This window comes from Prionailurus bengalensis, chromosome D3, assembly GCF_016509475.1.
Source record: "Prionailurus bengalensis isolate Pbe53 chromosome D3, Fcat_Pben_1.1_paternal_pri, whole genome shotgun sequence".
Lineage (NCBI taxonomy): Eukaryota > Metazoa > Chordata > Mammalia > Carnivora > Felidae > Prionailurus > Prionailurus bengalensis.
This window is the reverse complement of record NC_057356.1, coordinates 31,954,406-31,977,469: the sequence shown is the minus strand read 5'-3', so window position 1 is coordinate 31,977,469 and position 23,064 is coordinate 31,954,406. Positions and strand designations below refer to the sequence as shown.

The 23,064-nt window shown below is 37.6% G+C and overlaps 1 protein-coding gene across 4 annotated transcripts in view; it reads right to left on the bottom strand.

The window, feature by feature from the left end:
- Positions 1-10,135: 10,135 nt before the first annotated feature.
- PTPN2 (protein tyrosine phosphatase non-receptor type 2) overlaps positions 10,136-23,064 on the bottom strand; it is an 85,294-nt gene continuing 72,365 nt past the window's right edge. For 2 of the 4 annotated variants that reach the window (XM_043559431.1, XM_043559430.1), the window contains 2 exons: positions 22,071-22,252; positions 17,691-18,123 (listed from right to left, as the gene is read on the bottom strand). In XM_043559431.1, the coding sequence (XP_043415366.1) occupies positions 17,916-18,123; positions 22,071-22,252 (390 nt within the window). In that variant the 3' untranslated portion in view covers positions 17,691-17,915. Of the gene's footprint in view, positions 10,506-17,132; positions 17,226-17,690; positions 18,124-22,070; positions 22,253-23,064 lie in introns of those variants that run through there. The other 2 variants (XM_043559428.1, XM_043559429.1) reach the window with 2 other exon arrangements.

The window sequence follows — 23,064 nt, the reverse complement described above, 5'->3', positions numbered from 1 at the left end:
CAATTGATTCTGGGCTTTCTGAATTTGGTTGTCTGGTCTAATTAGATTTAAGGATATTAATGACTCTATATCCAGTGTAACAGGGACACTGACAGTCTGTGGCATGCTCTGGCAAAACAGTTTACTCAAATTATCATTTGTAGATACATGTAATCAGATAGATACCTAGAAAAGGCAAGGCTCTAGATGACCAAGCACTTGCTGCCACAGATGACATTAGTAAAAATAAAGACTATAATAAAGCTATTGGTTTGTTTCTAAGTGTGCTGGAGAACTTGGGAAGAAAGAGAATAAGAATCTTAAGGCTTTAAATTCCCAGCTCAAAGTCCACATAAGGAATCTGAACATTTCTATGGCTGCTCAAAACCCTAACCACAGGGAAGGCTAAGGTTTCTTTTTCTTTTCTTCTTCTTCTTTTTTAATGCTTACTTATTTGAGAGAGAGAGGGGGGGAGAGAGAGAGAGAGAGAGAGAGAGAGAGAATCCCAAGAAGGCTCTGCGCTGATAGAGCAGATGTGGTGCTCGATATCATGAAACTGTGAGATCATGACTTGAGCCGATATCAAGAGTCAGACACTTAACAAAATGAGCCACCCAGGTCCCCTAGGGAAGGCTAAGATTTCTGAAAAGCACACCCCAACTCTAACCTAAGCATGGCTGAATTACAACATGTATTGAATTGCCTCCCAGGGTCTCTTGTGTTAACACGAGTTAACTGACTAGAAAGGATGCAGACAATTGGAATGGGGCCATATGGCAGGTCTACTGCATCAGACAAAGAACAACATTTCCTAGAATCTCCCTCTCTGTACAGCTCCAGTTTGGAGGTTGCCAAGGACAGAAACATCGACAAAGTTGTGAGTGTGGAAGTGAATATCCCAAACACAAGCAAATTAATATTAAGAATTGCTCAAGATACTTTAGTAACATAAAAAAATTCAGTGGGAATAATTTCTTTTGACTCATATAGCTTACAAAAATGATGTCTGGGTCCTACAAGTATCAATTCATAAAAGACACATTTTGATAATAATATTGCATTGTTATGTTTATCATCCATTCTTCCATACATACCATACCCTGCACCCAATCCTGGCTGGAGTAGTGGTATCCTTGAAGTTTCTATTAGAGAAAGTACAGGTCATAGAAAACTCAATACAGAAACATGAAGCCTTACATGGACAAAATGGTGCCATGTCCATTCTTCCAATGTTGCATTCTAGAATTATCACTTGAGCACCACAGGTGAAATGTAAAGACACTGTGTCCTGTGCTACATGGACCCAGAAATGCACTGAGTGATTGTTCCCCAAACCAAACACATTTACCAGGCTTTCAGCTTCCTGCTTGGATGTTAGCAGAAAAGGGCAATGGATTTATTTTTAATGCCTATACTAGGTTGTGTGTGGGTGGCTGAACTCCATTTATACAGAGCAGCAATATACCCAGCTGAAATATTTAGACTTCCTTGCAACTAAGTGCGTGCATGTGGACAAATTCTGGCAAAGGAGGTGAGAGTGGAATGCCAACTTCAGGAGAGCCTGCTTAACGCAAGCTGAGCCAGGGGGGCTATTGCTCTCCTGGAATGTGAATGTGATAACTGGAGTTCCAGCAGCTATCTTGGACTTCAGATAACATTGAGAATAAGACCCATGCATGGTGGAGTAGAGAAACAGATAGCATGTGGCTCCCTGAGTTGCCCAACCAGTCCTGAACTACATGTGCCTGAATTTCTATCCTGTGAAGGCCATTCTTTTATCCAATCTGTGCATACTAGCCACAATATTTCTTAACTGGTATACTTTGTGACCCTGAGGGATTTCCATGTTCCAGGTGAACTAACTGCATTGGGGCTGTTATGGATAATGGGACAGGCCAAACCCATTCTACTGTCACCTCCACAAATGGCCACTGGCCATTTGGGGTGAGAAGGGGTGAGAAGATTATGAGAATTTGGTCTCCTCTCAGGGAGCAGCTGACAACTCCATCTGGAAGCTCATTATTCTGAGAAGTAACACATCCAAACCTGATTCCATTTCTCCTCACTTGACAGCAGGGGATTGCATTATCTCCCCACATCTCATTTTACTTCCTGCTGTCATGGCTCTTTCAGCCCACTGTCAGTGCCTAGACAGGCATTGTAAGCTGCTTCCAAGGCTAGAAATGGCAGCATGGCATGGCTGGGTGCTCTGGAATGATGGTCTCAAAAGGCTCAGTGAGCCTCTCTGGTCACAAGGGCTCTCTCTGCACCTGCTCCTCTCTCTTAACCTCTAAGAGGTGCCATGGCCCCTCTAGTTCCATTTCCTCCAGCGCTTTGGTTTGTTCCCTTCACCAGGTACTCGTTTTTCCTTTACCCCAACTTTACACATTCTTACCAATGAACACCAATAATTTGTCCTCCTCCAAGACAAATGATTTCCTCTTGCTCCACAGGGTCCATAACATGCTTCCATATCTGTAATAGTCTGTATATAGCCACACGTAATATATCTTTTAAAATTTCTATCTCTCTGTAGAAAGAAGTCCAGCTCTGCATTTTAAATCTAGGTGACAGATAAAAACTTAATTGTAGAATTCACTCAGTTTGAATAGATCAATATAAATGTTTGGTAGAAAGTAGTAGAATTGGGCGGGGGGAAAGGGGAGAGGGAAGCAAACCACAAGAGACTCTTAATGACAGAGAACAAACTGAGGGTTGACAGAGGGAGGTGGGTGGGTGATGGGGTAGATGGGTGATGGGTACTAAAGAGGGCACTTGCTGTGATGAGCACTGGGTGTTGTAATGATGAATCACTGAATTCTACTTCTGAAACAAATGTTGCACAGTATGTTAACTAAAATCTAAGTTAAAATAAAGTAGAATCTCTGGACTGCATTACAACAATGTTTTATTCATCTCTTCCTCAGATTAAAAGCCCTGGACTCAAGCAAAGTTTCCATAAAACGCAAAATATGCACCTTGCCTTCCAACCCCAACACTTCTAGTTTATTACCATCCTTTTCTATCTAAGTTGTCTATGTTATGGATAAAAAGCAATCTCAAAGCATCAGTGGCTTAACACTACAGTTCATTTCTCACTCTCATTACACGTCCCCTGAAGGCAAGGAATTCCGTTTGATATTATCACTTTTAGGGACTCAGGCTTGCAGACTCTGCCATCTTTTAACTAAACTATCAGAACACCTGGCCTCAGTTGCCTGGGCAGGGGAAAGGCTGGGAGAATTGCGCGTGGGCTTTCCCCACCTCACTTCTTTTTCACATCTCACAGTCAGAACTAGTCACATGCCCAATGCAGCTGCAGGGGTGGGGCCGGGGAACGGAAATTCGAAGAGTAAACAGAATATTTGGTAAGGAGTAAAGGTCCCCATCCCTGCCATAAGTTCTACATAGAACTAGACTGAAATCAGATTTAACACTTAAATGGAATCATCTTACAGTCATTTGAATTAAGAATATTTAATTTTCAGGGACTCATGGATGGCTCAGTCAGTTAAGCGTCTGACTTCAGCTCAGGTCCTAACCTCATGGTTAATGAGTTCAAGCCCTGGATCCAGCTCACTGTTGTCAGAGCTCAGCCACTTTGGATCCTCTGTTCCCCTCTCTCTCTCTGCCCCTCCTTTGCTTGTGCACTCTCTCTCTCTCTCACTCTTTCAAAAATAAACATTAAAAAAATTTTTTTTAAAGAATTTTTAGTTTTCTACTTAGAAGCTGTTATTTTTCAGACATAATATTAGTTTTTATTCCTTGTTTTAATATCTTTTTTTTTTTTTTTTGTCTCGCTCTTTTAACATGCACAACTTACAGAGCTTTAGCACCGATCTTTCCAATCTTACCTGTAACAACAGCAAGACTGATTCACACAGGTCAATGTAATTACTATATAAAGGAATCTGATTTCTTTTCCCCTCCTTGCAATTTCCTTCTGTACCCCACGGCACATTTCTCCCCACAAGACATGAAAAGTTACCACATTCCTCAGCTTCATTCTCTCCTCCACACCTAAAATGGTAGTTATTCAATTTCTGCTTGGAATGCCACTGCATGGCAGTCAGAGGGGGTGTTCCTGGGACCTCTCTGATCCCACTGACTGATCAACTTTTGGCGGGGGGACCTTAAGTATTCCTACAGCCTCGATCAGGAGAAGCTTGGAATTGTGCTGTGAGCTGGGCTGCCTTGCTGTTATCTCGGTTTCCTTAAGCTGTTCACTGGGCCAGGCAATCTGAAGTACTGATCAGTGGGTGAATTTTGCTGTATGGTTTGCTCTTAATGAGTCCCTCAACCACCCAGATGTCTCATGCCACATACCATCAGGTCTCCACCTGGGAAGTCAGGTCACTGCTCACTTCTTGGGTTTCTGAAAATGCCATCCAAAGTACAATCGTGGTGGTGGGGTTTTCACATCAATCTCATTTTGACAGTAGCTGCAGCATTTCAAGTGGGTTAAGAACTGCTGGGCAGAGATCCATCCAAAGACCCAGCAGGTTACATTAAATTTCCGATTCAATTAAGATAAACTGTTACCAAAAGTAAGGTGATCACCACAGGGCCATGGCAGATATAGTTTATTTTAGAGGAGCTTCCCTTAAACGCCAGAACCCTCAGGAGTTATGTGCCTGTGAGTCTCAAAGACCACAGGGCAGTGTCTCACCAGGTCTGACAGCTTTGATTGTTGCCTTGCCACTGCTCTTTCCAAACTGGGGGCTTCTACTGCCATTCCAAAGAAGAGACAGGAGCAATCTAAGCACTTCTCTTTAACCTAATGCCATTACAAATTGGTCTCTCCTGTTCTTGAGCCAAACTTCTTGTGAGGCCCTATCCTTATCCAAGGAGAGTAACAGAATGTGCCAGCATCCCTGAATAATAACTCTGCTTCTGATTTCCCAAGTCTGAAAAGCCCTCTTCTCCACATCTAAGTAGGTACCTCTGTTCATCATGGCACTTTAACACTAGTTTTAACTGCATATTTGCTTATTTACATGCTTACTGTTTAGCTCTCCCACAAGACTGTAGTCGACCACAACCATGTTCTCCCCCGATCACTGAATACGAAAGCCCTAGTACAGTGCTTACCACATAAGCGTTCAATAAATATTCATTCAACAAATGAATGAGCAAGGAATATTCCACTAATTCCAAATAGTTTGGCATAGCAGCCGCTTACGGTGCCCATTAAGAACAGGCAGGTACGCCTAAAGCTTAAGCAACAAAAGCAAAAATAAACAGGTGGGACTGCATCAAACTAAAAAGCTTCTGCACAGCAAAAGAAATCATCAGCCAACTGAAAAGACCATCTACAAAGTGGGAAAAAGATTTGCAAACTATGTATCTGATAAAGGGTTAATATCTAAACTGTATAAAGCACTCACACACCTCAACAGCAAAAGAATCCAAATAATCCAATTAAAAAATGGACAAAGGACCTGAACATTTTTCCAAAGAAGATATACAAATGACCAACAGGTACATGAAAAGATACTCATCGCCAGTCACTAAGGAAATGCAAATTAAAACCACTGCGATATCACCTCATGCTTGTTAGAATGGCCATGACCAAAAAGACAAGAGGATGGACGTGGAGAAAGGGAACCCTGGTGCACTTGGTGGGAATGTAAATTGGTGCAGCCACTATGGAAAACATTATGGAGGCTCCTCAAAAAATTAAGAATAGAACTACTTGTCATCTAGCAATTTCACTGCTGGGGGGATATATCCAAAAATAAACACTAACTCAAAAAGGCATCTGCAGGGGCGCCTGGGTGGCGCAGTCGGTTAAGCGTCCGACTTCAGCCAGGTCACGATCTCGCGGTCCGTGAGTTCGAGCCCCGCGTCAGGCTCTGGGCTGATGGCTCAGAGCCTGGAGCCTGTTTCCAATTCTGTCTCTCCCTCTCTCTCTGCCCCTCCCCCGTTCATGCTCTGTCTCTCTCTGTCCCAAAAATAAATAAACATTGAAAAAAAAAAATTAAAAAAAAAAAAAGGCATCTGCACTCCCATATTCATAGCAGCATTATTTACAATAACTAAAACATGGAAACAACCTAAGTGTTCATCAATGGGAGAATGGATAAGAATGATGTGATATGTGTGGAATATTATTCATTCATAAAAAAAACAAAACAAAAAAACAGTAACAGGAAATTCTACCGTTCGTGGCATGGATGGACCTTGAAGGCATTTTGCTAAGTGAAAGAAGTAGAGAAAACCCAAATACTGTATAATGTCACTTAATATGTGGAGTCCACTTATATGTGTAAACCAAACAGCAAACTCAGAGAAAAAGAGATCCAACTTGTGGCTACTAGAGGTGGATGGTGTGGGGAGGGAGAAGTGAGAAAAGGTACAAACTTCCAGTCACATGTATTAGGGATGTAATGTGCAACATGATGACTAGACTTAACACTGTTGTGTGATACGTATGAAAGTTGAGAGAGTAGATCCTGAGTTTTCAGCACAAGGAAAATTTATTTTGTTTATTGTGTCTATATGAGAAGGTGGGTATTAACTAAACCTACTTAGGGATCATTTCACAATATATGCAAATCAAACCATCATGCGGTACACCTTACACTTACAGGGTGATGCATGTCAATTATTTTTCAGTAAAACTGGGGAAAAACAAAAAACAACAAAAAAAGGAGGATAGTCAGGAAACAGCCAAAAGATGAAGTGGTGTACGCAGCATGCTGGGGCTTTGGGATTTAAAATGAAGGCAAATTTTTCTAAGGTGCCATTAGATCATCTTAAGAAGGGTGACACTCAGATCTTTAAGTCACTTGGGGAGGCTGTGCAGACTGGATTGGCACAAACAGGCATGCCACAAGAGGCACGAGAGTCTACTGCTGTGTTCCCCATCTGTAATGAAAGTTTAAAGAAAAATTAACAGAACTTTGTGACCGACTGGATGTAGAGCCTAAGTAGAGGAACTTACAATGAATCTCCAGTTTCTGGTGGGTGGCACCAAATGAACTAGAAAATACAGGAGGAAGGTAGCATTCAGTATTTGAGTTTAAGAAATTTATGCCATTACCATTTATGGAATTGGGTACATGGCTTATAACTCAGAGCTGACATTGGAGCAGGAGTGGAAGAAGTTGCATATAATCAGCACAGAAGAATCAGATAAAGACTTGGGCAAAGATGAGATCATTCAAGGTTAAGTGTGTTAAAATTAAAATCCAAGGCCCAAAGATGGAGTCCTAGAGTCAGAAGAGAAACAGAATGAAAAGACAACCTACTAAATGAGAGAAAATATTTGCGAACCATGTACCTGATAAAGGTTAGTCTCCAAAATATATAAGGAACTCCTACAATATCAGAAAAAACTAACAAACCAGTTGAAAGGCAAAGAATAGACATTTCTCCACAGAAGACATATGCATGAACCACAGGTGTAAGAAAAAATGCTCAACTCCACTAATCATCAGGGAAATGCAAACACACACACACACACACACACACACACACACACACACGATATCACCTTATACCTGTCAGAATGGTATTATCAAAAACAAGACAAAATGTGTTGAAAATGTGGAGAAATTAGAACCCCTGTGCTCTGACAGTGAGAATGCAAAATGGTGCAGCTGCTATGGAGAATGGAGGTTCCTTCAAAAATTAAAAATTCAACTACCATGTGATCCAGCAATCCCACTCCTGGGTATCTATCGAAAAGAACTGAAATCAAGGTTTTGAGGAAATATTAGCCCTCCTATGTTCACTGCAGCACTCACTATTCATGACAGTCAAGATGTGGAAACAACCCAATAGTCCATCAACAGATGAATGGATAAAGAAAATGTGGCATATACAGGTGACTCTTGAACAACACAGGTTTGAACTGTGTGGATCCACGTATTAGTGGATATTCTTCAAAATATATTACAAGTATTTTTTGGAGATTTGCAACGTGTTGCCGAGATACATCAAATGTTAATGTTTCTAATACTGTATTATGAATATGACTCTAATGCAATATGCCATAAAAATTTTATAACAGTTCATTCATTTCTGTAATGTTAGGCTATCTTGCAACAATCATACTGATTACACCAAGCCACTGTGAAATAACCATACTGATCACATTAGGTTACCATAATGCAATCATATTGCTGCTTGTTATCAACGCATGAAATCATTATTCCTATAAAGAAACATTAATTTCTTTTCCACATTATCTTTTCATTTTTGATCTAGTGTTGGTAATATGTATCACATCTACAGTTTTTTGAATCATGTAAGACAATACTGATACAGGTTCTGACAATTTCATCTTACACACACAACAAACTTATGGTAACAATATAGTATAGTACTTGAAATGTATTTTCCTTATGATTCTAACATTTTCTTTTCTCTAGCGTATTGTATGAGTAGTACATAACACAAGTGCGAGATATGTGTTAACTGTTTGTTATTGGTAAACCTCCCAGTCAACAGTAGGCTTTTAGTAATTAGGTTCTGGGGGAGTCAAAAGTTATAAACAGATTTTCCTGTGGGGGTTAGCACTCCTAATCCATGTTGTTCAAGGGTGAACTGTATATATACAATGGAATACTATTCAGCCTTATAAAGGGAAATTCTGCAGTATGCAAAAACATGGATAAACCTTGAGAGCATTATGCTAAGTAAAACAAGCTAGTCACAGAAAACCAAATACTGCATGATTCCACTACATAAAGTACCTAAAATAGTCTAATTCATAGTATCAAAGAGTGGAATGGTGATTGCCAGTGGTGGGGGTTGGGGGCCAGGAGGAAGTGGGAATTATATTCAACAAGTATAAAACTTCAGTTAAGCAAAATGAAAAAGCTCTAGAGATCTATCAAACATTGTAACTACAGTCAACATAATTTACACTTAGAAATTTGTTAAGAGGGTAGATCTCATGTTAAGTGTTCTTACCACAATAAAACAAGAGTCAGGCAGAAAGACAGGTAAAGAAAGCAGAGAGGTCTCATTGAGTCTAAGGAGAAAGTTTCAAAGAAGGAGTTCTTAATGTTGCTGTCAAGAAGTCATAAGGTAAGAATTGAAGAGTTAACTATATTTGGCTACAATACGAGCTAAGATGACTTTTCTGGAGCATTTCTGTAGTGATACCAGACAAAGTCAGACACTCTTGGGGTAAAGAGTATACGGGTAATGAGGAAATAGAAGTAGTTAGTTGAGTGTGGATGACCTTCAAGAACTTCGCTGACACAAAAGATGGATTATCCTGGGTGGCTCAGCCGGCTAAGCATCCGACTCCTCGATGTCAGTGCAGAGCCTGCTTGGGATTCTCTCTCTCCCTCTCATCCCCTCCCCAGCTCGCACACAGACGTGTGTGCTCTCTCTCAAAATAAGTATTTTTTTAAAAAGGAGGATTATCCTCCTGCACTACTTTATGGTATAATGAATTTTTCATGCATTCTTTATGAAAGATTTACTAGGGATCAAGAATTTGCTTACTCCCAAAATAAACCAGAAACACTGGAAAGCAAGGCAAAATGAACATAAGGAGAGTCATTACATTTTTAAAAGATGAAACAGATGTATTCAATAAACAGTATTATAAAAATTTCACAGTTGGCAAAACAAAACCAATTATGAGTTTGTTATACTGTTAAGGTGATACTCACATGACACACAGGCTTGTGTGTGTCTAGACAAGAAGAATATCACCAGTAACCGGACAACTGACTGCATACACAGCCCAAACACATCGCTTGGTTGGGAAATTCGATGGTAAAGAAGCCAAAAGTTTCTCACTCAAGAGGGAACCCTTGGTCTTTTTATAACAGGAAGTGTTTGAGGAACACACAACATCCAACACAAGAGTAACACTATGATTTTAAAAACTGCATTGAGTTGCTACACTTACTAAAAAATAATTTAATACCATAATCCATATTAATATTTTTTCCAAGTAACAAAAGGAGTATTATAACTTTTCTTCTGTGCTTTCATCTAACCTATTCTGACAGGAAGACTACTTGAGAGGTAACTAAAGAAAATTTTTAAAAGCAAGTGACCAACATTTTGAACCGATTTCAATTTAAACATCGATTATGAGTTATAAAAAAGTGAGAGTAAACTCTTAAGGAAACATTCATTATCTAAAGCAGTGCTGTCCTAAGATAAGGCACACAAACCAACATAGTCTATTTAATAAAAATATTTAATGCTGCCAAAAAGTATAAAAATACAGTAGGAATGGCAGTACAATACAAAGTAGTCTTTCCTAATTTATTTCTTTTACATCTTTCTACATTTCATACACACATTAAAAAAACTTAACAATACATCAAATTAGAGGGTTCTGCAAAGTCTTCTGCTGGTGGTGCTCTTCTTTCCCTGGATGTAAAGTTTACTCTGTAAACAGACAAATGTGAGGCAATCTACAGGTTTATCAAGCCTCACTTTAGTTTCCGGAGTGGGCTTCAGGTCTTGCTTTGCACATCAATGGTTCAAAATTTATAGCTGCAGAATATTCTCAAGTCATGAATATTTAGGTGTCTGTCAATCTTGGCCTAAAACATAAAATAAGAAGTCATCTATTCAATTCAGATTTACCAAACACACAGACATACATAACACACAAACATAAAAAGGACTAACAACGAACTAAAAAAGCAACTAAAAAACATTCCAACGTATCACATTCAACCACACTAAGTGCTTCACTGTTATCTTGGTAAATCTGCTTATGTGCTCGATTTTCAAACAGAATTGGTGGTGTGAGGGAGACTCATGTTAAAGCACCGTAACTCATACGGCTTTATCAAGAATTACTAACTATGAGTTTCTCAGGTCATCCTGCATTACTCAAGAAATGACCTCCATGTGAAATACTGACAGACAGACGGGTTTTAAAAAAATGTACCCACAACAGTTTAGCAAGATTATATGGTATGTGCTAGACTTACCAATACTTTGGAATTCAATGCAAAAGTCTAATCCAATTTGGACCTCCACTGTATCATACTGCTAAAAATATTATGAACGTAAGGTCTGAACATAAAGTTGGCTTATATCTTTAAGTCACGGACTGTTAGCAGCATGCTTTTTTGTCCTGAAGGATAACACTAATGATTATAGCAATACAGAACCGAAGTGACATCATTTAGGTTACTACCAATATAAAAGAAAACACAGACATAAAATAATTGACATATTGTATTTTAATGTCAAAAAGTAAAGATTAATGAGAGTTTAAACAAGCAACAGACAGATGAAATAACTATTTTAAGGGCAGTTTTTGATGGTATTTCACAATATTTGCAAGTAACTGAACTCTGGAGGTAAATGTTATTTCCATTCTTCTCCTGACTTCCTTCGCTATGACACACACAAAAAAAACCCAAATCTAAATAAATACTTATGATTGTCTCCATATGTATAAATAGGAATATAAACCATACCCACACATTCTCCCATAACGTTTAGTCAAAAACTTTCAAATACTACAAACTGGGCTTTTTCCTAATGACCGACTCTTCCTACTGAAGAATAACAATACCAAGCACCTGGTCTTCTGAATACCCCATTTCTCTTGATTGTCCAGCACAGAGAAATGTCAAGTCACCAAGAAACATTCTCATTAGTTGTCTCTGAGTTCACAAAACCTACTACGGATGCTTACTGCTGGGTTCTGCTGAGCCCTCAACCAAAGCAGGCATAGTAAGGAAAAGTGCTTCTTACTGACTCTGATTGCTGTAAAAAACATATTTATTTCCCATGCATTGAGAAAATCTGCCCATCAAAACAAAGCAATTTAATCCACTCAATCAAAGTGAATCAAATAATGGTTTGCTTTAGAGAATATTCTGGTGTTGTTCAGTGGCAGTTCAACCTGTTTTCACAAAAATTTTTAGAGGAAAAAACTTCGATTTGTTTCACTTAAAAAACAAGAGGGTTACTTTGTTTTTTAACAAGTGGTTGTCTAATTTTTTCCACTTAAGTATTTGAATATTCCATAAAAAACAAAGTCATAATAGAAGCAGAGTGAGGTATGGAGCTACTGGAATTTCACAGACAGGAGTCTGAATTTCAGCTGTCATGTACTAGCTGTGCAACTGTGGGCAAGTTACTTATTCTCCTCTGACTTTTGTTATCTTAAAATAGGGTAATGTATGTAGAAGAGGTGTTAGGCAGGTTAAATTTAGATTATGCAGTTAAGCTGACTGGCAGAACTGCAGGTGTCCAATAACACATTGCCGTCTTCCCCAGCAGTGTTAAAGATTCACTTACCAATGGCAAACTATTACTTGTAACGACTAAAAGAATTTGACAGCATTTTTAAAAATTCATTTTTTTCTTTGTAAATATTATTCTGGGGGATAGAAAAAGTCAGATGGAATCATTGGCAGTGTTAACTATTTTAAAAGAATGTATTTGTTTGCAGGACTGAGAAGACGGGCTTTATTTTAGGAAAAAATATGTTCACTTGAATCACTTTTTGCTGATTTAACAAGTCAAAGGCAAAATGGGTTCAAACAAATCAAGTGGAATTAGCCGTGCATACTGCAAGCTTTCTGTGGAGAAAGCGCCTGTGCACACTGCCCACTGTCATTCTGGAACAGGGCCAGATTTACAGACTGAGCATGATCTTCCCAAGCTGGCTCCATACCTGAAGTAATAGAAAGTCAAGCTGCATCCGAAGTATTTTTTGCCACCAGATATTCACACTATTTTTTACTGAAAAGAATCACAAAACCTTTTATAAAGGTGAGCAAAGAAAGCATTGCCTTATAGAGAAAACAAACATATCTAGTCTCCCTTTCCTGAATTCACCAAACTCAAAATAACTTCGGGTTTTTTTTTATAGTAGTAATTTGAAATACCGACACCATCACATCTACAAAAATCTATGTCAAATTAGAGCAACAATAAAGAATTGATGCTTTTCTTTAAAAAATGGTCTCTATAAAGAAAAAACCTTCCATGCAATTCTTATATACTATAAATACTGTGTATATAATATATACTATATATATAATATGCTATGTATATAATAGGTACTATATATGTACTACATATATATATATACATATACACACACATATATTAATACTACCTAATGAAAAACCACAGTACTAAAGTAGACTCTGTACTATCTCCACTATATCCTGTAATTCCTATATTCCGCTCTACATTATGAAACCAAAATAGAAGGAGTTCAAAAGATTGAACTTTGCAGTCTCCCAGTGGACTACCCAGAGATGGTCAGAGCTCTTTAAAATTTTTCACTGTCAGGTTGTTACTGATAAAGACGAAGCCTTTCATACCAAGTAAAAGCTTCTCATCTGAGTCACTGCTTAAACTTGGCAATGCCCTGTGATGGAATAAATGACAGTGAGGAAAACATTTTCCCCAAAGAAGTTTCCAAAATTTAATGGCTATTTCTCTGAAGAATGTTGAGGAAAAGCACTTGTGCAGAATTGCTGTTGCTGGAGCAATCTGAATGTGGTAAATATTGAGAAAATGCTTGCTGATGAGGGAAAAATGAGATGGCTAAACTCATAACCATTTTCCTAGAAGTTTGTTCTTTAGAACACTACCCATGGAAGTGAGTGGCTTAAAATTCCCAAATTAAAAGCTTAAATTCTCAGGTCTGGAGGGACAATGAAATGGCCATCTCATGGCGAGGACATGGAAGTAGCTGAAAGCATGCAGTATCTGGACTGGGGAGGCCCAGGCAGAGCAGGCACTGTGCAGCTCACACAACCCGAGTCTCTTCCCACTGAAGCAAGTCAGCACTTATGCATCACAGACCTGATGGAACAAGAGAGAGCTGAAGTTCTAACATATTCACTCTTGTAGGAACTATGGATGACGTCATCCTGAAATAGTGCTTTGAAGATAAGTATTAAAAAAATGGAATCAAATCTAAACAAATGAACTAGGGAAAGAGATGAAAGAAACAGGTCAACTCCAGAATAAATCATTCAAGGAATGACCAAGACCCACATATTAAGTCAGTAGAACTTAGTTTGGTTATGTGGAAGAATATTACCTTCAAAATATTATTTGTAAGATTTTGTGCCCCTATCCTCTAAATAGTCAAGGCCAAATGAAAGGTTTCTTAAAATAAGAGAGACTTTATTATTAGCTATTGATGTAGAAAGGAGAACACAGAACAGACACTTCTGCACTTAGTTTCAGACCAGATCACTGCACCAAGGTCTGACCTCAGCTCCCCCCCACCATTGGGGTGCAACAGATTTCGGACATCCAAGCCCTTAATCCTTATTCCCCACTCCCCTGCCAAACCCACATGGACTGCTGGACAAAAAAAACCAAATAGATGTTTACAGAAGGTGTGATTCCTCAACTCCTGCCTGAACATAGGAAGAAGTGGATGACATACATAATGGCATTAGGCTTATAAGAGACTATATTAAGAAAAACCTCTGTTAGGTTTTGTGTCTGAAAGTAAAAACCAAGGCAGACCAAATTTTAAAATCTGTACAATAACCAGGCAGGCACCCTGGGGATGTAGGTACTTGCTGAAATAGAATATACAAAGGTTAATGACAGTATTTCTAATATAATCAGGTTCTGGCCTGTGTCTATTTACATAGAGTCTAGTCAGATATTTTTCTAAGAGGGAAAGGACTTGTAGGAGGTAAGTCTTTCTTTGAGAATGATCGATTCTAATCTACAGAGCCTTTTCAATGACTGCAGCATAAAAGAACCTAGCAATGTTAAGTCTCAGGTTGATTATGGCTTAATAACAACACCTACTTCAAAAGTGTATTGTAAGGATTTAATAGGATAATCTATAAAAGTGCATATTAGCACAGTGCCTGGTACATAGTAAATGATCAATAAATGGTAGCAGTTTATTGGTATCAATCAATAAATGGTACCAATACTTTGAACTGCCACTGAAAACAAAGGACTTGATATAAAAAGTGGAGGCTGCTCCATTCCATAAACTACTTTTTAAACCAATATGTATTTTTTGATTCATACCATCAATTCTTGTGTATTTAAAATGAAAGGGACAAAAGCACAAATGTACATAAAATTAACTTAAGAGTTATAATTACTTCTCGTAACATACCTGTTAAGCAGAGATATTAAAAAAACAAAAAAAAAATCAATGCTTTTTTACTTCCTCTTTTTTGTTCATTCCTTTTGGTAGAAATATATCAATGCAGAGTCAGCATTAATTTGAAGATAGAAGAGGAAAAGGACAGAGCACATATATAAAATATATCCTAAACATGAAGAATGGTCTTTATATTGATCTAAAGTTCTCTATACACTTTCACATGTTACTTGTTTTTTAATCCTCTAAGGATTCAGGAAAAGGTATTATTTTTATTTCATATACAGATAAACTAAAAATGGAGAACTGTTTTTACATGTTATATATAAGCAAGCATAGATAAAAATTGCTAATAGGCCAGCATAAAATACTTAGCTACACTTGAAAACAAATACGTGACCAGTTGATATAGCCAGAGAAGACAGCATTAAATCAAAGACAGCTGTCAGTTTATCGGCAGGGACAGATATGAACACAAATGCACTATATATTAATGTAGATATCCTTTCTTAAAAATGATAAAGCCTCTGGCTTTTTAAAAAACCTTTTTTTCGTCCTTAACCTATTCTAAAAATAATACTACCTCATTAAAGTCAAACTACACAACTGACTTTTAAAATCTGTTATAATTAGAAAATATTAGGACACACAAATTTTGTAAAATGTAAAACCTACCGCGGATTGCTAACTTTGTCGTCTGGCTGTTACCCGAGAAGGCAGGAGCCCGGTCTGTGTCCTTCCCTCTGACTAGCACACCGCTTGCAATAAAGGGGCCAGGATGATGACCCTGGGCACCACAGCACATGTATTTTTAATAATTAGTACATGGAACCCACCAAAAATATTATTACTGGTAAAAACTTAACACACTATCCTTCAGGATCTGCTTGAGAGGAAAGATGACTAACCCCTGCAGAAGTTTATCAACAAATGTTCACTACACTGAACATGATTGTTAAGATATATGACAAAAAACACCACTCAGAAGGAAAGAAAGCAGACAAAAAGCAAAGCTAAAATCCAGAATCCAGGGAAGCACATTTACCCTGCAAAGGGGCATCATTATCAGCATTTGTTTTTTGTAAGAAGTTTTTACCTTTTTGTTTCAGGCAAGGCTACTTTCAATTGGACACTCAGTATGATCTACCCGTATTTTACTTGCAGAGTAATATACTGCATTTTAGCAAATATAAACCAAGGCAAATTAGAAAGGTTTTAAACCAATAATGACGGGTCCCAGTACCTGAACACAGGTTTAATGCAGACAGACATAAAAAAAAAAAAAAGTCCCTCTTACCTCCTCTCCATTTAAAGGTTACAGGGCACAGTAATACTGAATTAGGACACAGGCACAAGTTACGTAAATCTTATTTAATATGTAGTACCACCTACATCCTGCTTTCAGACTTTCAGCATAATTTAACACATTCAAGAAGGCTACTCAAATCAATTCAAAATACCTATCTATACCAATGGTTTTCAAACTGTTTTTAAGATTTTAACTGTCCCCTTAAAATAATTAAACCTCATGCAGCGATCTTATGTAGTATATAAAATAGATAAAGCAGAGATGCTCTGGTTGAAAGTAAAGGCTGGTAGCTTGGAGTCCTTCCAACCACCTCGGGGCGACCCTTCAAAAATCCAATAAGCGTAGTTCGAAAAACAGTGAAATAATGTGATTTTATTATATCAGTAATTAAATTTATAACAACTATTTAAAGTTTAAGCTAAACAAGTTAAACACTGAATGGAATGTTGGGATATGAAGAAGGCTAGCACTCAAATGAGCAGTTAAATTCACCAGACAATATGCTTTAAAAATACCCATTAAGAAGTTAAAGGGACAAGGTCAGGTTTGTACATCATCATACTATTTATTGAAGTAGAAAGAACTTGAAAAAATTTTACTTCAAAACTTCAGTATAGTAAACTGAAACTGTGGATAATAAAATGCTGCTCCTTATTTTTATTTCCTAAAGCATGGTTTACCCCAACTATAAATTAGGGTAATTACATTGAAATGTTCATGAAAAATAAACAGTATCCATCATGGGCTTTACAGAAACCAATTTCTTTACAAAGTCTTGAGACCAAATGTTACCTGACTATGCCAGTAAGGAGAATTTTCCTTCAAAGATATTTTTAGGGAAAATTTTTGTTTCTTTGTTTGTTTTTCTTTTTAAATTTGGGAAAACTGTAAAACATAAAAGAAATGCAAATATATAGTAAAAAGTGCTTATTTAAAGTTAGTTCTAACTGCTCATATCAAACTTCTCTTTAGGAAAATGTATCCAGTACAATTGAATCAACATACAATTTATTTTTTTTATGGTAACAGATTTTGCATATTGAGCTTTTAAAAAGTACATTTAACTACAAAAGTAAGATTAAATACTTATAAAATATATTTACCCTGAAATGATTAAGAATATAAAATGTTGATGCCCATGTCAACAGTACATTATACATTACACGCATTATTTAAAGGTCATTTTCTTTCCAGTAATAATGTAGATAAAACCACAATATTTATTGCTTGTTATCAAGTGCAGGTTAAAATCCAGATAGCCTCCAAAAACAAATCTTTGTTTTGAGGATTTCTCAATCTGGTCAGGTGAAATATTACACTGAACATGTACGAATACAGTTGCAAAATGTACCAGTTTTCAACAAGCATTCAAGTCTTTATTTCAGATAGCTGTTTACAGTTTGGGGACAGTGTCCTGAGATGTTGGGCTGGGGACTGAATATATCACTTGTCTGGTTGGTGTCTATTCTACCGCACCATTTCTGGGGTGTGAGGAGTTTGCTAACAGACAAACCCTTGTGACTAACGCAACACTGTCAGCTATTAGTGCGGGAGCTTGCGGGACAGAACTGTTATTTATAGGACATTCTGCTGAAACAACAGTGTCCAGCCAACAAAAGCGCCCACCAAAATGACTGACACAAACCCCATCTTAGTGAGAATAGGTTGCCAATATAACCACCTTTTCCTTTTTCGTTCAGTCTCATTTAGCCTCTGTTTCATCTGCTGCACCTTCTGAGCCGTGTTAGCTTTTCTGTCCTCTCGAATACGTTTCCGTAGAACGCTAGAATACATAAAAACAAATGAAAGGAAGTGCATGGTAAGACTTAGTTACTCTAATGCAGAGGACCTAAACCCAAATACCCACCTCCCAAGCCCCACATTTTTAAACTCGTTAAAACACTAGAATGAAAAAGGGGAGGATTTTCAATATTCTAAGTGGTCCAGAGATGTACTCTAATAATTCAACAATTTCTGGTACAATTTTCTATTAATAAATACTTTTGGCAGGACCTGAAAATAAGTATGGTGCTTTCTTTTGTTGAAATGTGAGCTGGAGGCTGTCAGCTTGTTTTCTTCCTAAGCAGCTGGAAGAGGTGAAGGATAAGAGTCTCTGGCATCTAAGCCACTTTTGTCTTTACGTGATTTTCCACAAAGGCCACTCATAAAAGCTATCTGCTTCATACTTCCATGAAGATGCTACCATGGGATGCCTACCTATCTGTTTGTGAGATTACGTTGTTTATTTCACTTATTTCACACTTATTTCTAGCATCCATCTTCCTATTCAATACAGAATGTCTGTTCCAATGGAAGCTCTCTGACTCCCAAGACACACAGTCCTAGGGCACTATAAAGAAGAATGGCTAATGGCAACATGTACATTACTATATCTTGCCTTTAAAAAAATTTCACAAACTCCATCTCCTCTTTTCACTTATTTCTTATAATACAGCAAAAACCTAACCAGTTTCCTTGCCTCTGAATTAAACATTATTGCCACAGTAAGTGTTCTTAAGTCCAGCTCTCTAGTTGTGTAGCTTGATTACAAATTTTGAATGCCTTGTCAGTCTACTACATTAAGAGCCAACTTTCCCCCCCCCCCCCAGCTGAAATGTTTAACCTGAATCTAATAATGAGAAACAATCAGAGGAATCAAGATTGTGGGGTGTTCTAGAAGGCAACTCCTAAGGCAACTTCTCCTGCCAGAAGCCTGAGGCCAAACAACCAGGTTGCAATTCAGATAGAATCTTTAATAGATTATTTCATTTAAAAATTTCATTGCAATATAGAAGATAATTATAATTTTTATCCAGTGTTGATATTTACCATATAACTCCAATATGAGTTCACTGTTACATGATTATGTAATTAGTGCTTTAAATATTATGTAAGAGTTTAAGAGGTTTTCTTTTTTTTTTTTTTTTTTTGAGAGAGAGAGAGGGAGGGAGATAGCAAGTCGGGGAGGGGCAGAGTGAGGAGGAGAGAGAGAACCCCAATAGGGTCAGAGCCCAACACAGGGCTCGAACCCACGAACCATGAGATCATGACCTGGGCTGGAAGTCGGATGCTTAACCAACTGAGCCACCCAGGCACCCATGAGAATTTTTTAAAGAGGATTTTTATGATATTTAGAGAAACTGGTTGTGGTTTTGATTGGGTTGAAAACAGAATTCTTTCCCATGTAGAATAATGGAATAGAGGCTCTTGCTTTCCAAAAATGTACTATATGTTTTCAGGAATGGAACGAAAACAAGTACCAAGAGATGACATTACTTAATTTAAGAATGCAATTTGAGGGGCGCCTGGGTGGCGCAGTCGGTTACGCGTCCGACTTCAGCCAGGTCACGATCTCACGGTCCGTGAGTTCGAGCCCCGCGTCAGGCTCTGGGCTGATGGCTCGGAGCCTGGAGCCTGTTTCCGATTCTGTGTCTCCCTCTCTCTCTGCCCCTCCCCCGTTCATGCTCTGTCTCTCTCTGTCCCAAAAATAAATAAACGTTGAAAAAAAAAAATTAAAAAAAAAAAAAAAAAAGAATGCAATTTGAGAGAAGTAAGAGCTATTTTCTATTTGTGAATCTTTATTTACTTAGTTGGGCCTAAGGAAATTATGCCCATGTAATAACCTTCCTAGGTCTAAACAATTCTATGATTCAAAAGCCACAAATCGGTAGGGAACGATTCCTGTGGGCCCTTGCCTTCGGAAGGCCACATGGAATTCCTTACAGTGGCACCCACAGCAGGCTACTACCAATACATGTCCTGACAGGCATACTTCATGCTATGCAAACACAAAGGAGAAGGATCCAAGTAACCTGACTTTTCATTTATCCAAACTGTTCTCTACTCAGTGACCTGGGTTTATGGGTTACACTACAATTGAGAACACTGGCTTTTAAACTTTAACAGCAAGAAATATCTTACGGTCATCACATCAAAGTAGCCTCACACATAAATACACTTATACATGTACACAATATATATGCCAATGTATAGAATTACTATATTATGTAAAGATGTTAAAATACTTAGCTATTATCTGTGATACTCTGATCTATTTTATCCTCTAATTTAAACTCTAATTTCTATTTTATTGTATTCTATTATTTAAAAAATGCTTTTTTTATAACTCACTAAATTATTTCATGACTATAGGAATGTGACCTTCATTATGAAAAAACTGACTTGAAGGATATTTAATAATGAAAATAAAAGAAAACGTATTGTGTTCTATTCCCTTGAAACTGAAATTCCTTCAACAAGATCTTGATTTATTTTATTAGCCTCCCTAATGCAAAGCTGTAAGATCAGTATTAAAATTTATTAGGATTGAACAATACAATTTTTCATGGCAATCTTTCTTTAATGCCCTTTCACTTTTCTACAACCTTGCTCTCAGTCTTCTCTGCTCACAATCCTTACTTCCTTACTTTCCTACTGGGGCCCTGCCTCTGCTTTCAAGCCCGACCTGGTCTGCTCTATCCTGGGGGTGGGGGAAGCAAACAACCTATGTATGCACACACCACTTCCCCTGCCCCCAATAAAACCACCTCCGCAATCACTCTGTAACTCCTGAGTGGTTTTCCTCTTTAGGAAAGATTAAAAATCAACACTTTTGAAATACTAAGGATACCGATTCAATCATCAAGCCTGTGTTCCATTTAATTCTGCACATGGTACTAGCCAAAACAACAACATTAGGAACCTGAGAATCTTATTACCGATAAAGACAATTTAAAACAATTTTGATCTCTTGGTTTAAAAGTATTCTAATTAAAGTGAAAGAAGGAATAAATAAGCAACTTCATGCTTTAACTTTAGTTTAAAACCACTAGAGCCATAAATAAGGAGTAACACTGCTAAGTCACTAAACTCTTCAGTACAATACATAATAACACATATGTATTTATTGTCATGTTACCTGTCATAGGATTTCAGGTAATTTTTATACTGCTGAAACACAGAAGTGAAGCTACTGTAATGTATAGGAGAACTCAATAATTTTCATGGTGCCCCAACATCCCAATGTTAACAAACAGGACTACAACATGCAATTTTCCACAAAAAGCTATTTGACAAAAAGAAGAGAGAGAACATCACTGACAGATGAAGAGAGGAAATGAATGAGCTCTTTCACTCATACCTGAGGATACCAGCTTCCTAACTGGTGAGAGATAATCAGAGCCTTAGAAATGGAAATGTTTAATTTAAAAACTGAAATCGTTTAGATTCCTATGGCTTCAAAACTCAAAAAGTATAAAAGGGCATTTTGTGTAATTTTTTTTTTTTTAAAAGACTCTTCCCCTTCCAATAATGGAACGATGCTTAAATATTCATTTAACTATTTTATCATTTCATTAAAGGCATATTATCAATTCCATTACAACCATAAATATGAACACGAATACTTGTACAAATGTTAGGTATTCATACAACTTATTTTCTATATACTGTACGCTTTAGCATCTAATTATATTAGCTTTATAGCACTCAAGTTAGTATTGAGTTAAGCCATTTTCCAACTGGTTTCTATCAGTACTGGCCTCATAATAGGGCCAAAGCGCTTTTGAGATCAACAATGTCATCATATACTACTCAAATACCCTTAGGTAATAAGTAAGTGAATAGCTACATTAATTCAATAAACAAAAGTCCTATATTAGTTCATATCCACTGAATTTATTAAAATAAAAAAGTCTCATCTTTTTAAGCATGCTATTGCCATCAGCTTACCTCTCGCTGTTCTCCTCCATGGTATCCTGCATTTTAGAGGATAGTCCTGTGTATCTGTCACCTGTCAGTTTTTCTTCTTCTAGGCCTATCCTATTCCCATTGTATTTTTCAGTCATTATTTTGGTTGGTGAATGATCAAAAGCAGGACATAAGTCTTCCTTAGAGAGTTCTTTCCACCGTTTCTAGGTAGGGAAGAGAAATGAAAAACAAATGCAAATACTAAAATTGTGGTTTTCTTTAAATAAGAAGGATATAGGAATTGAAATTCTAGATTCAACTTAAGAAAACCCTGTGATGCTAACAAAAAAAAAAAAGGCATTTTACCAAAACCTCTTGTAGATGGGTAAGTTCAAAATTAAAAAATAATATAGCATTTAATATTTATATACATCACTATATAGTTGAATCTTAATGAAATTTAGTGGACTTTAACCTATTTAAGATAAACTATACCAGGACCTCACCAAACTATGAGTCATAGGAAGATTTTAGCTAAAGCCAGATTCTGCTGGACTCCTAACCCACAGGTATGTTATCACTGGAAACAGTGACCAAGATGGCAGTTGAATGTGATCTAGCATGTCCTAGTTCCTTGCCATAGTCTGGTCTGGTGGAGAAACAACAGTGAGATCTCCAGGCAGGTCTCTCTGATGCCAGAGGACTTTAATTTGGTTTTTTCCTACCACATATGCTAGCAGATTCAGGTAGCAAGCCCATCACCAGGCTAGAGAAAACTCTGCTAGCATGCTTGGACTTTATAGAGGAGGCGGGATTTAGACCAAGATGAAGAGAAATTCCATTTCCTTCATCTGTCAAACAGGCTGTCATCACCTGTTGTGATTAATGAGACATAACATGCCTAGCACCATGTCTGGCAAATGTTAGATTCCTTTGCCCTCAATGTCACCATCCCTTATAAGAGGTACAAAGTGTACCTGGGCACCTGGAAGATGAAGGCAGTGACAAAGTGCTAGCCAGAGAGGGAGAAGACAAG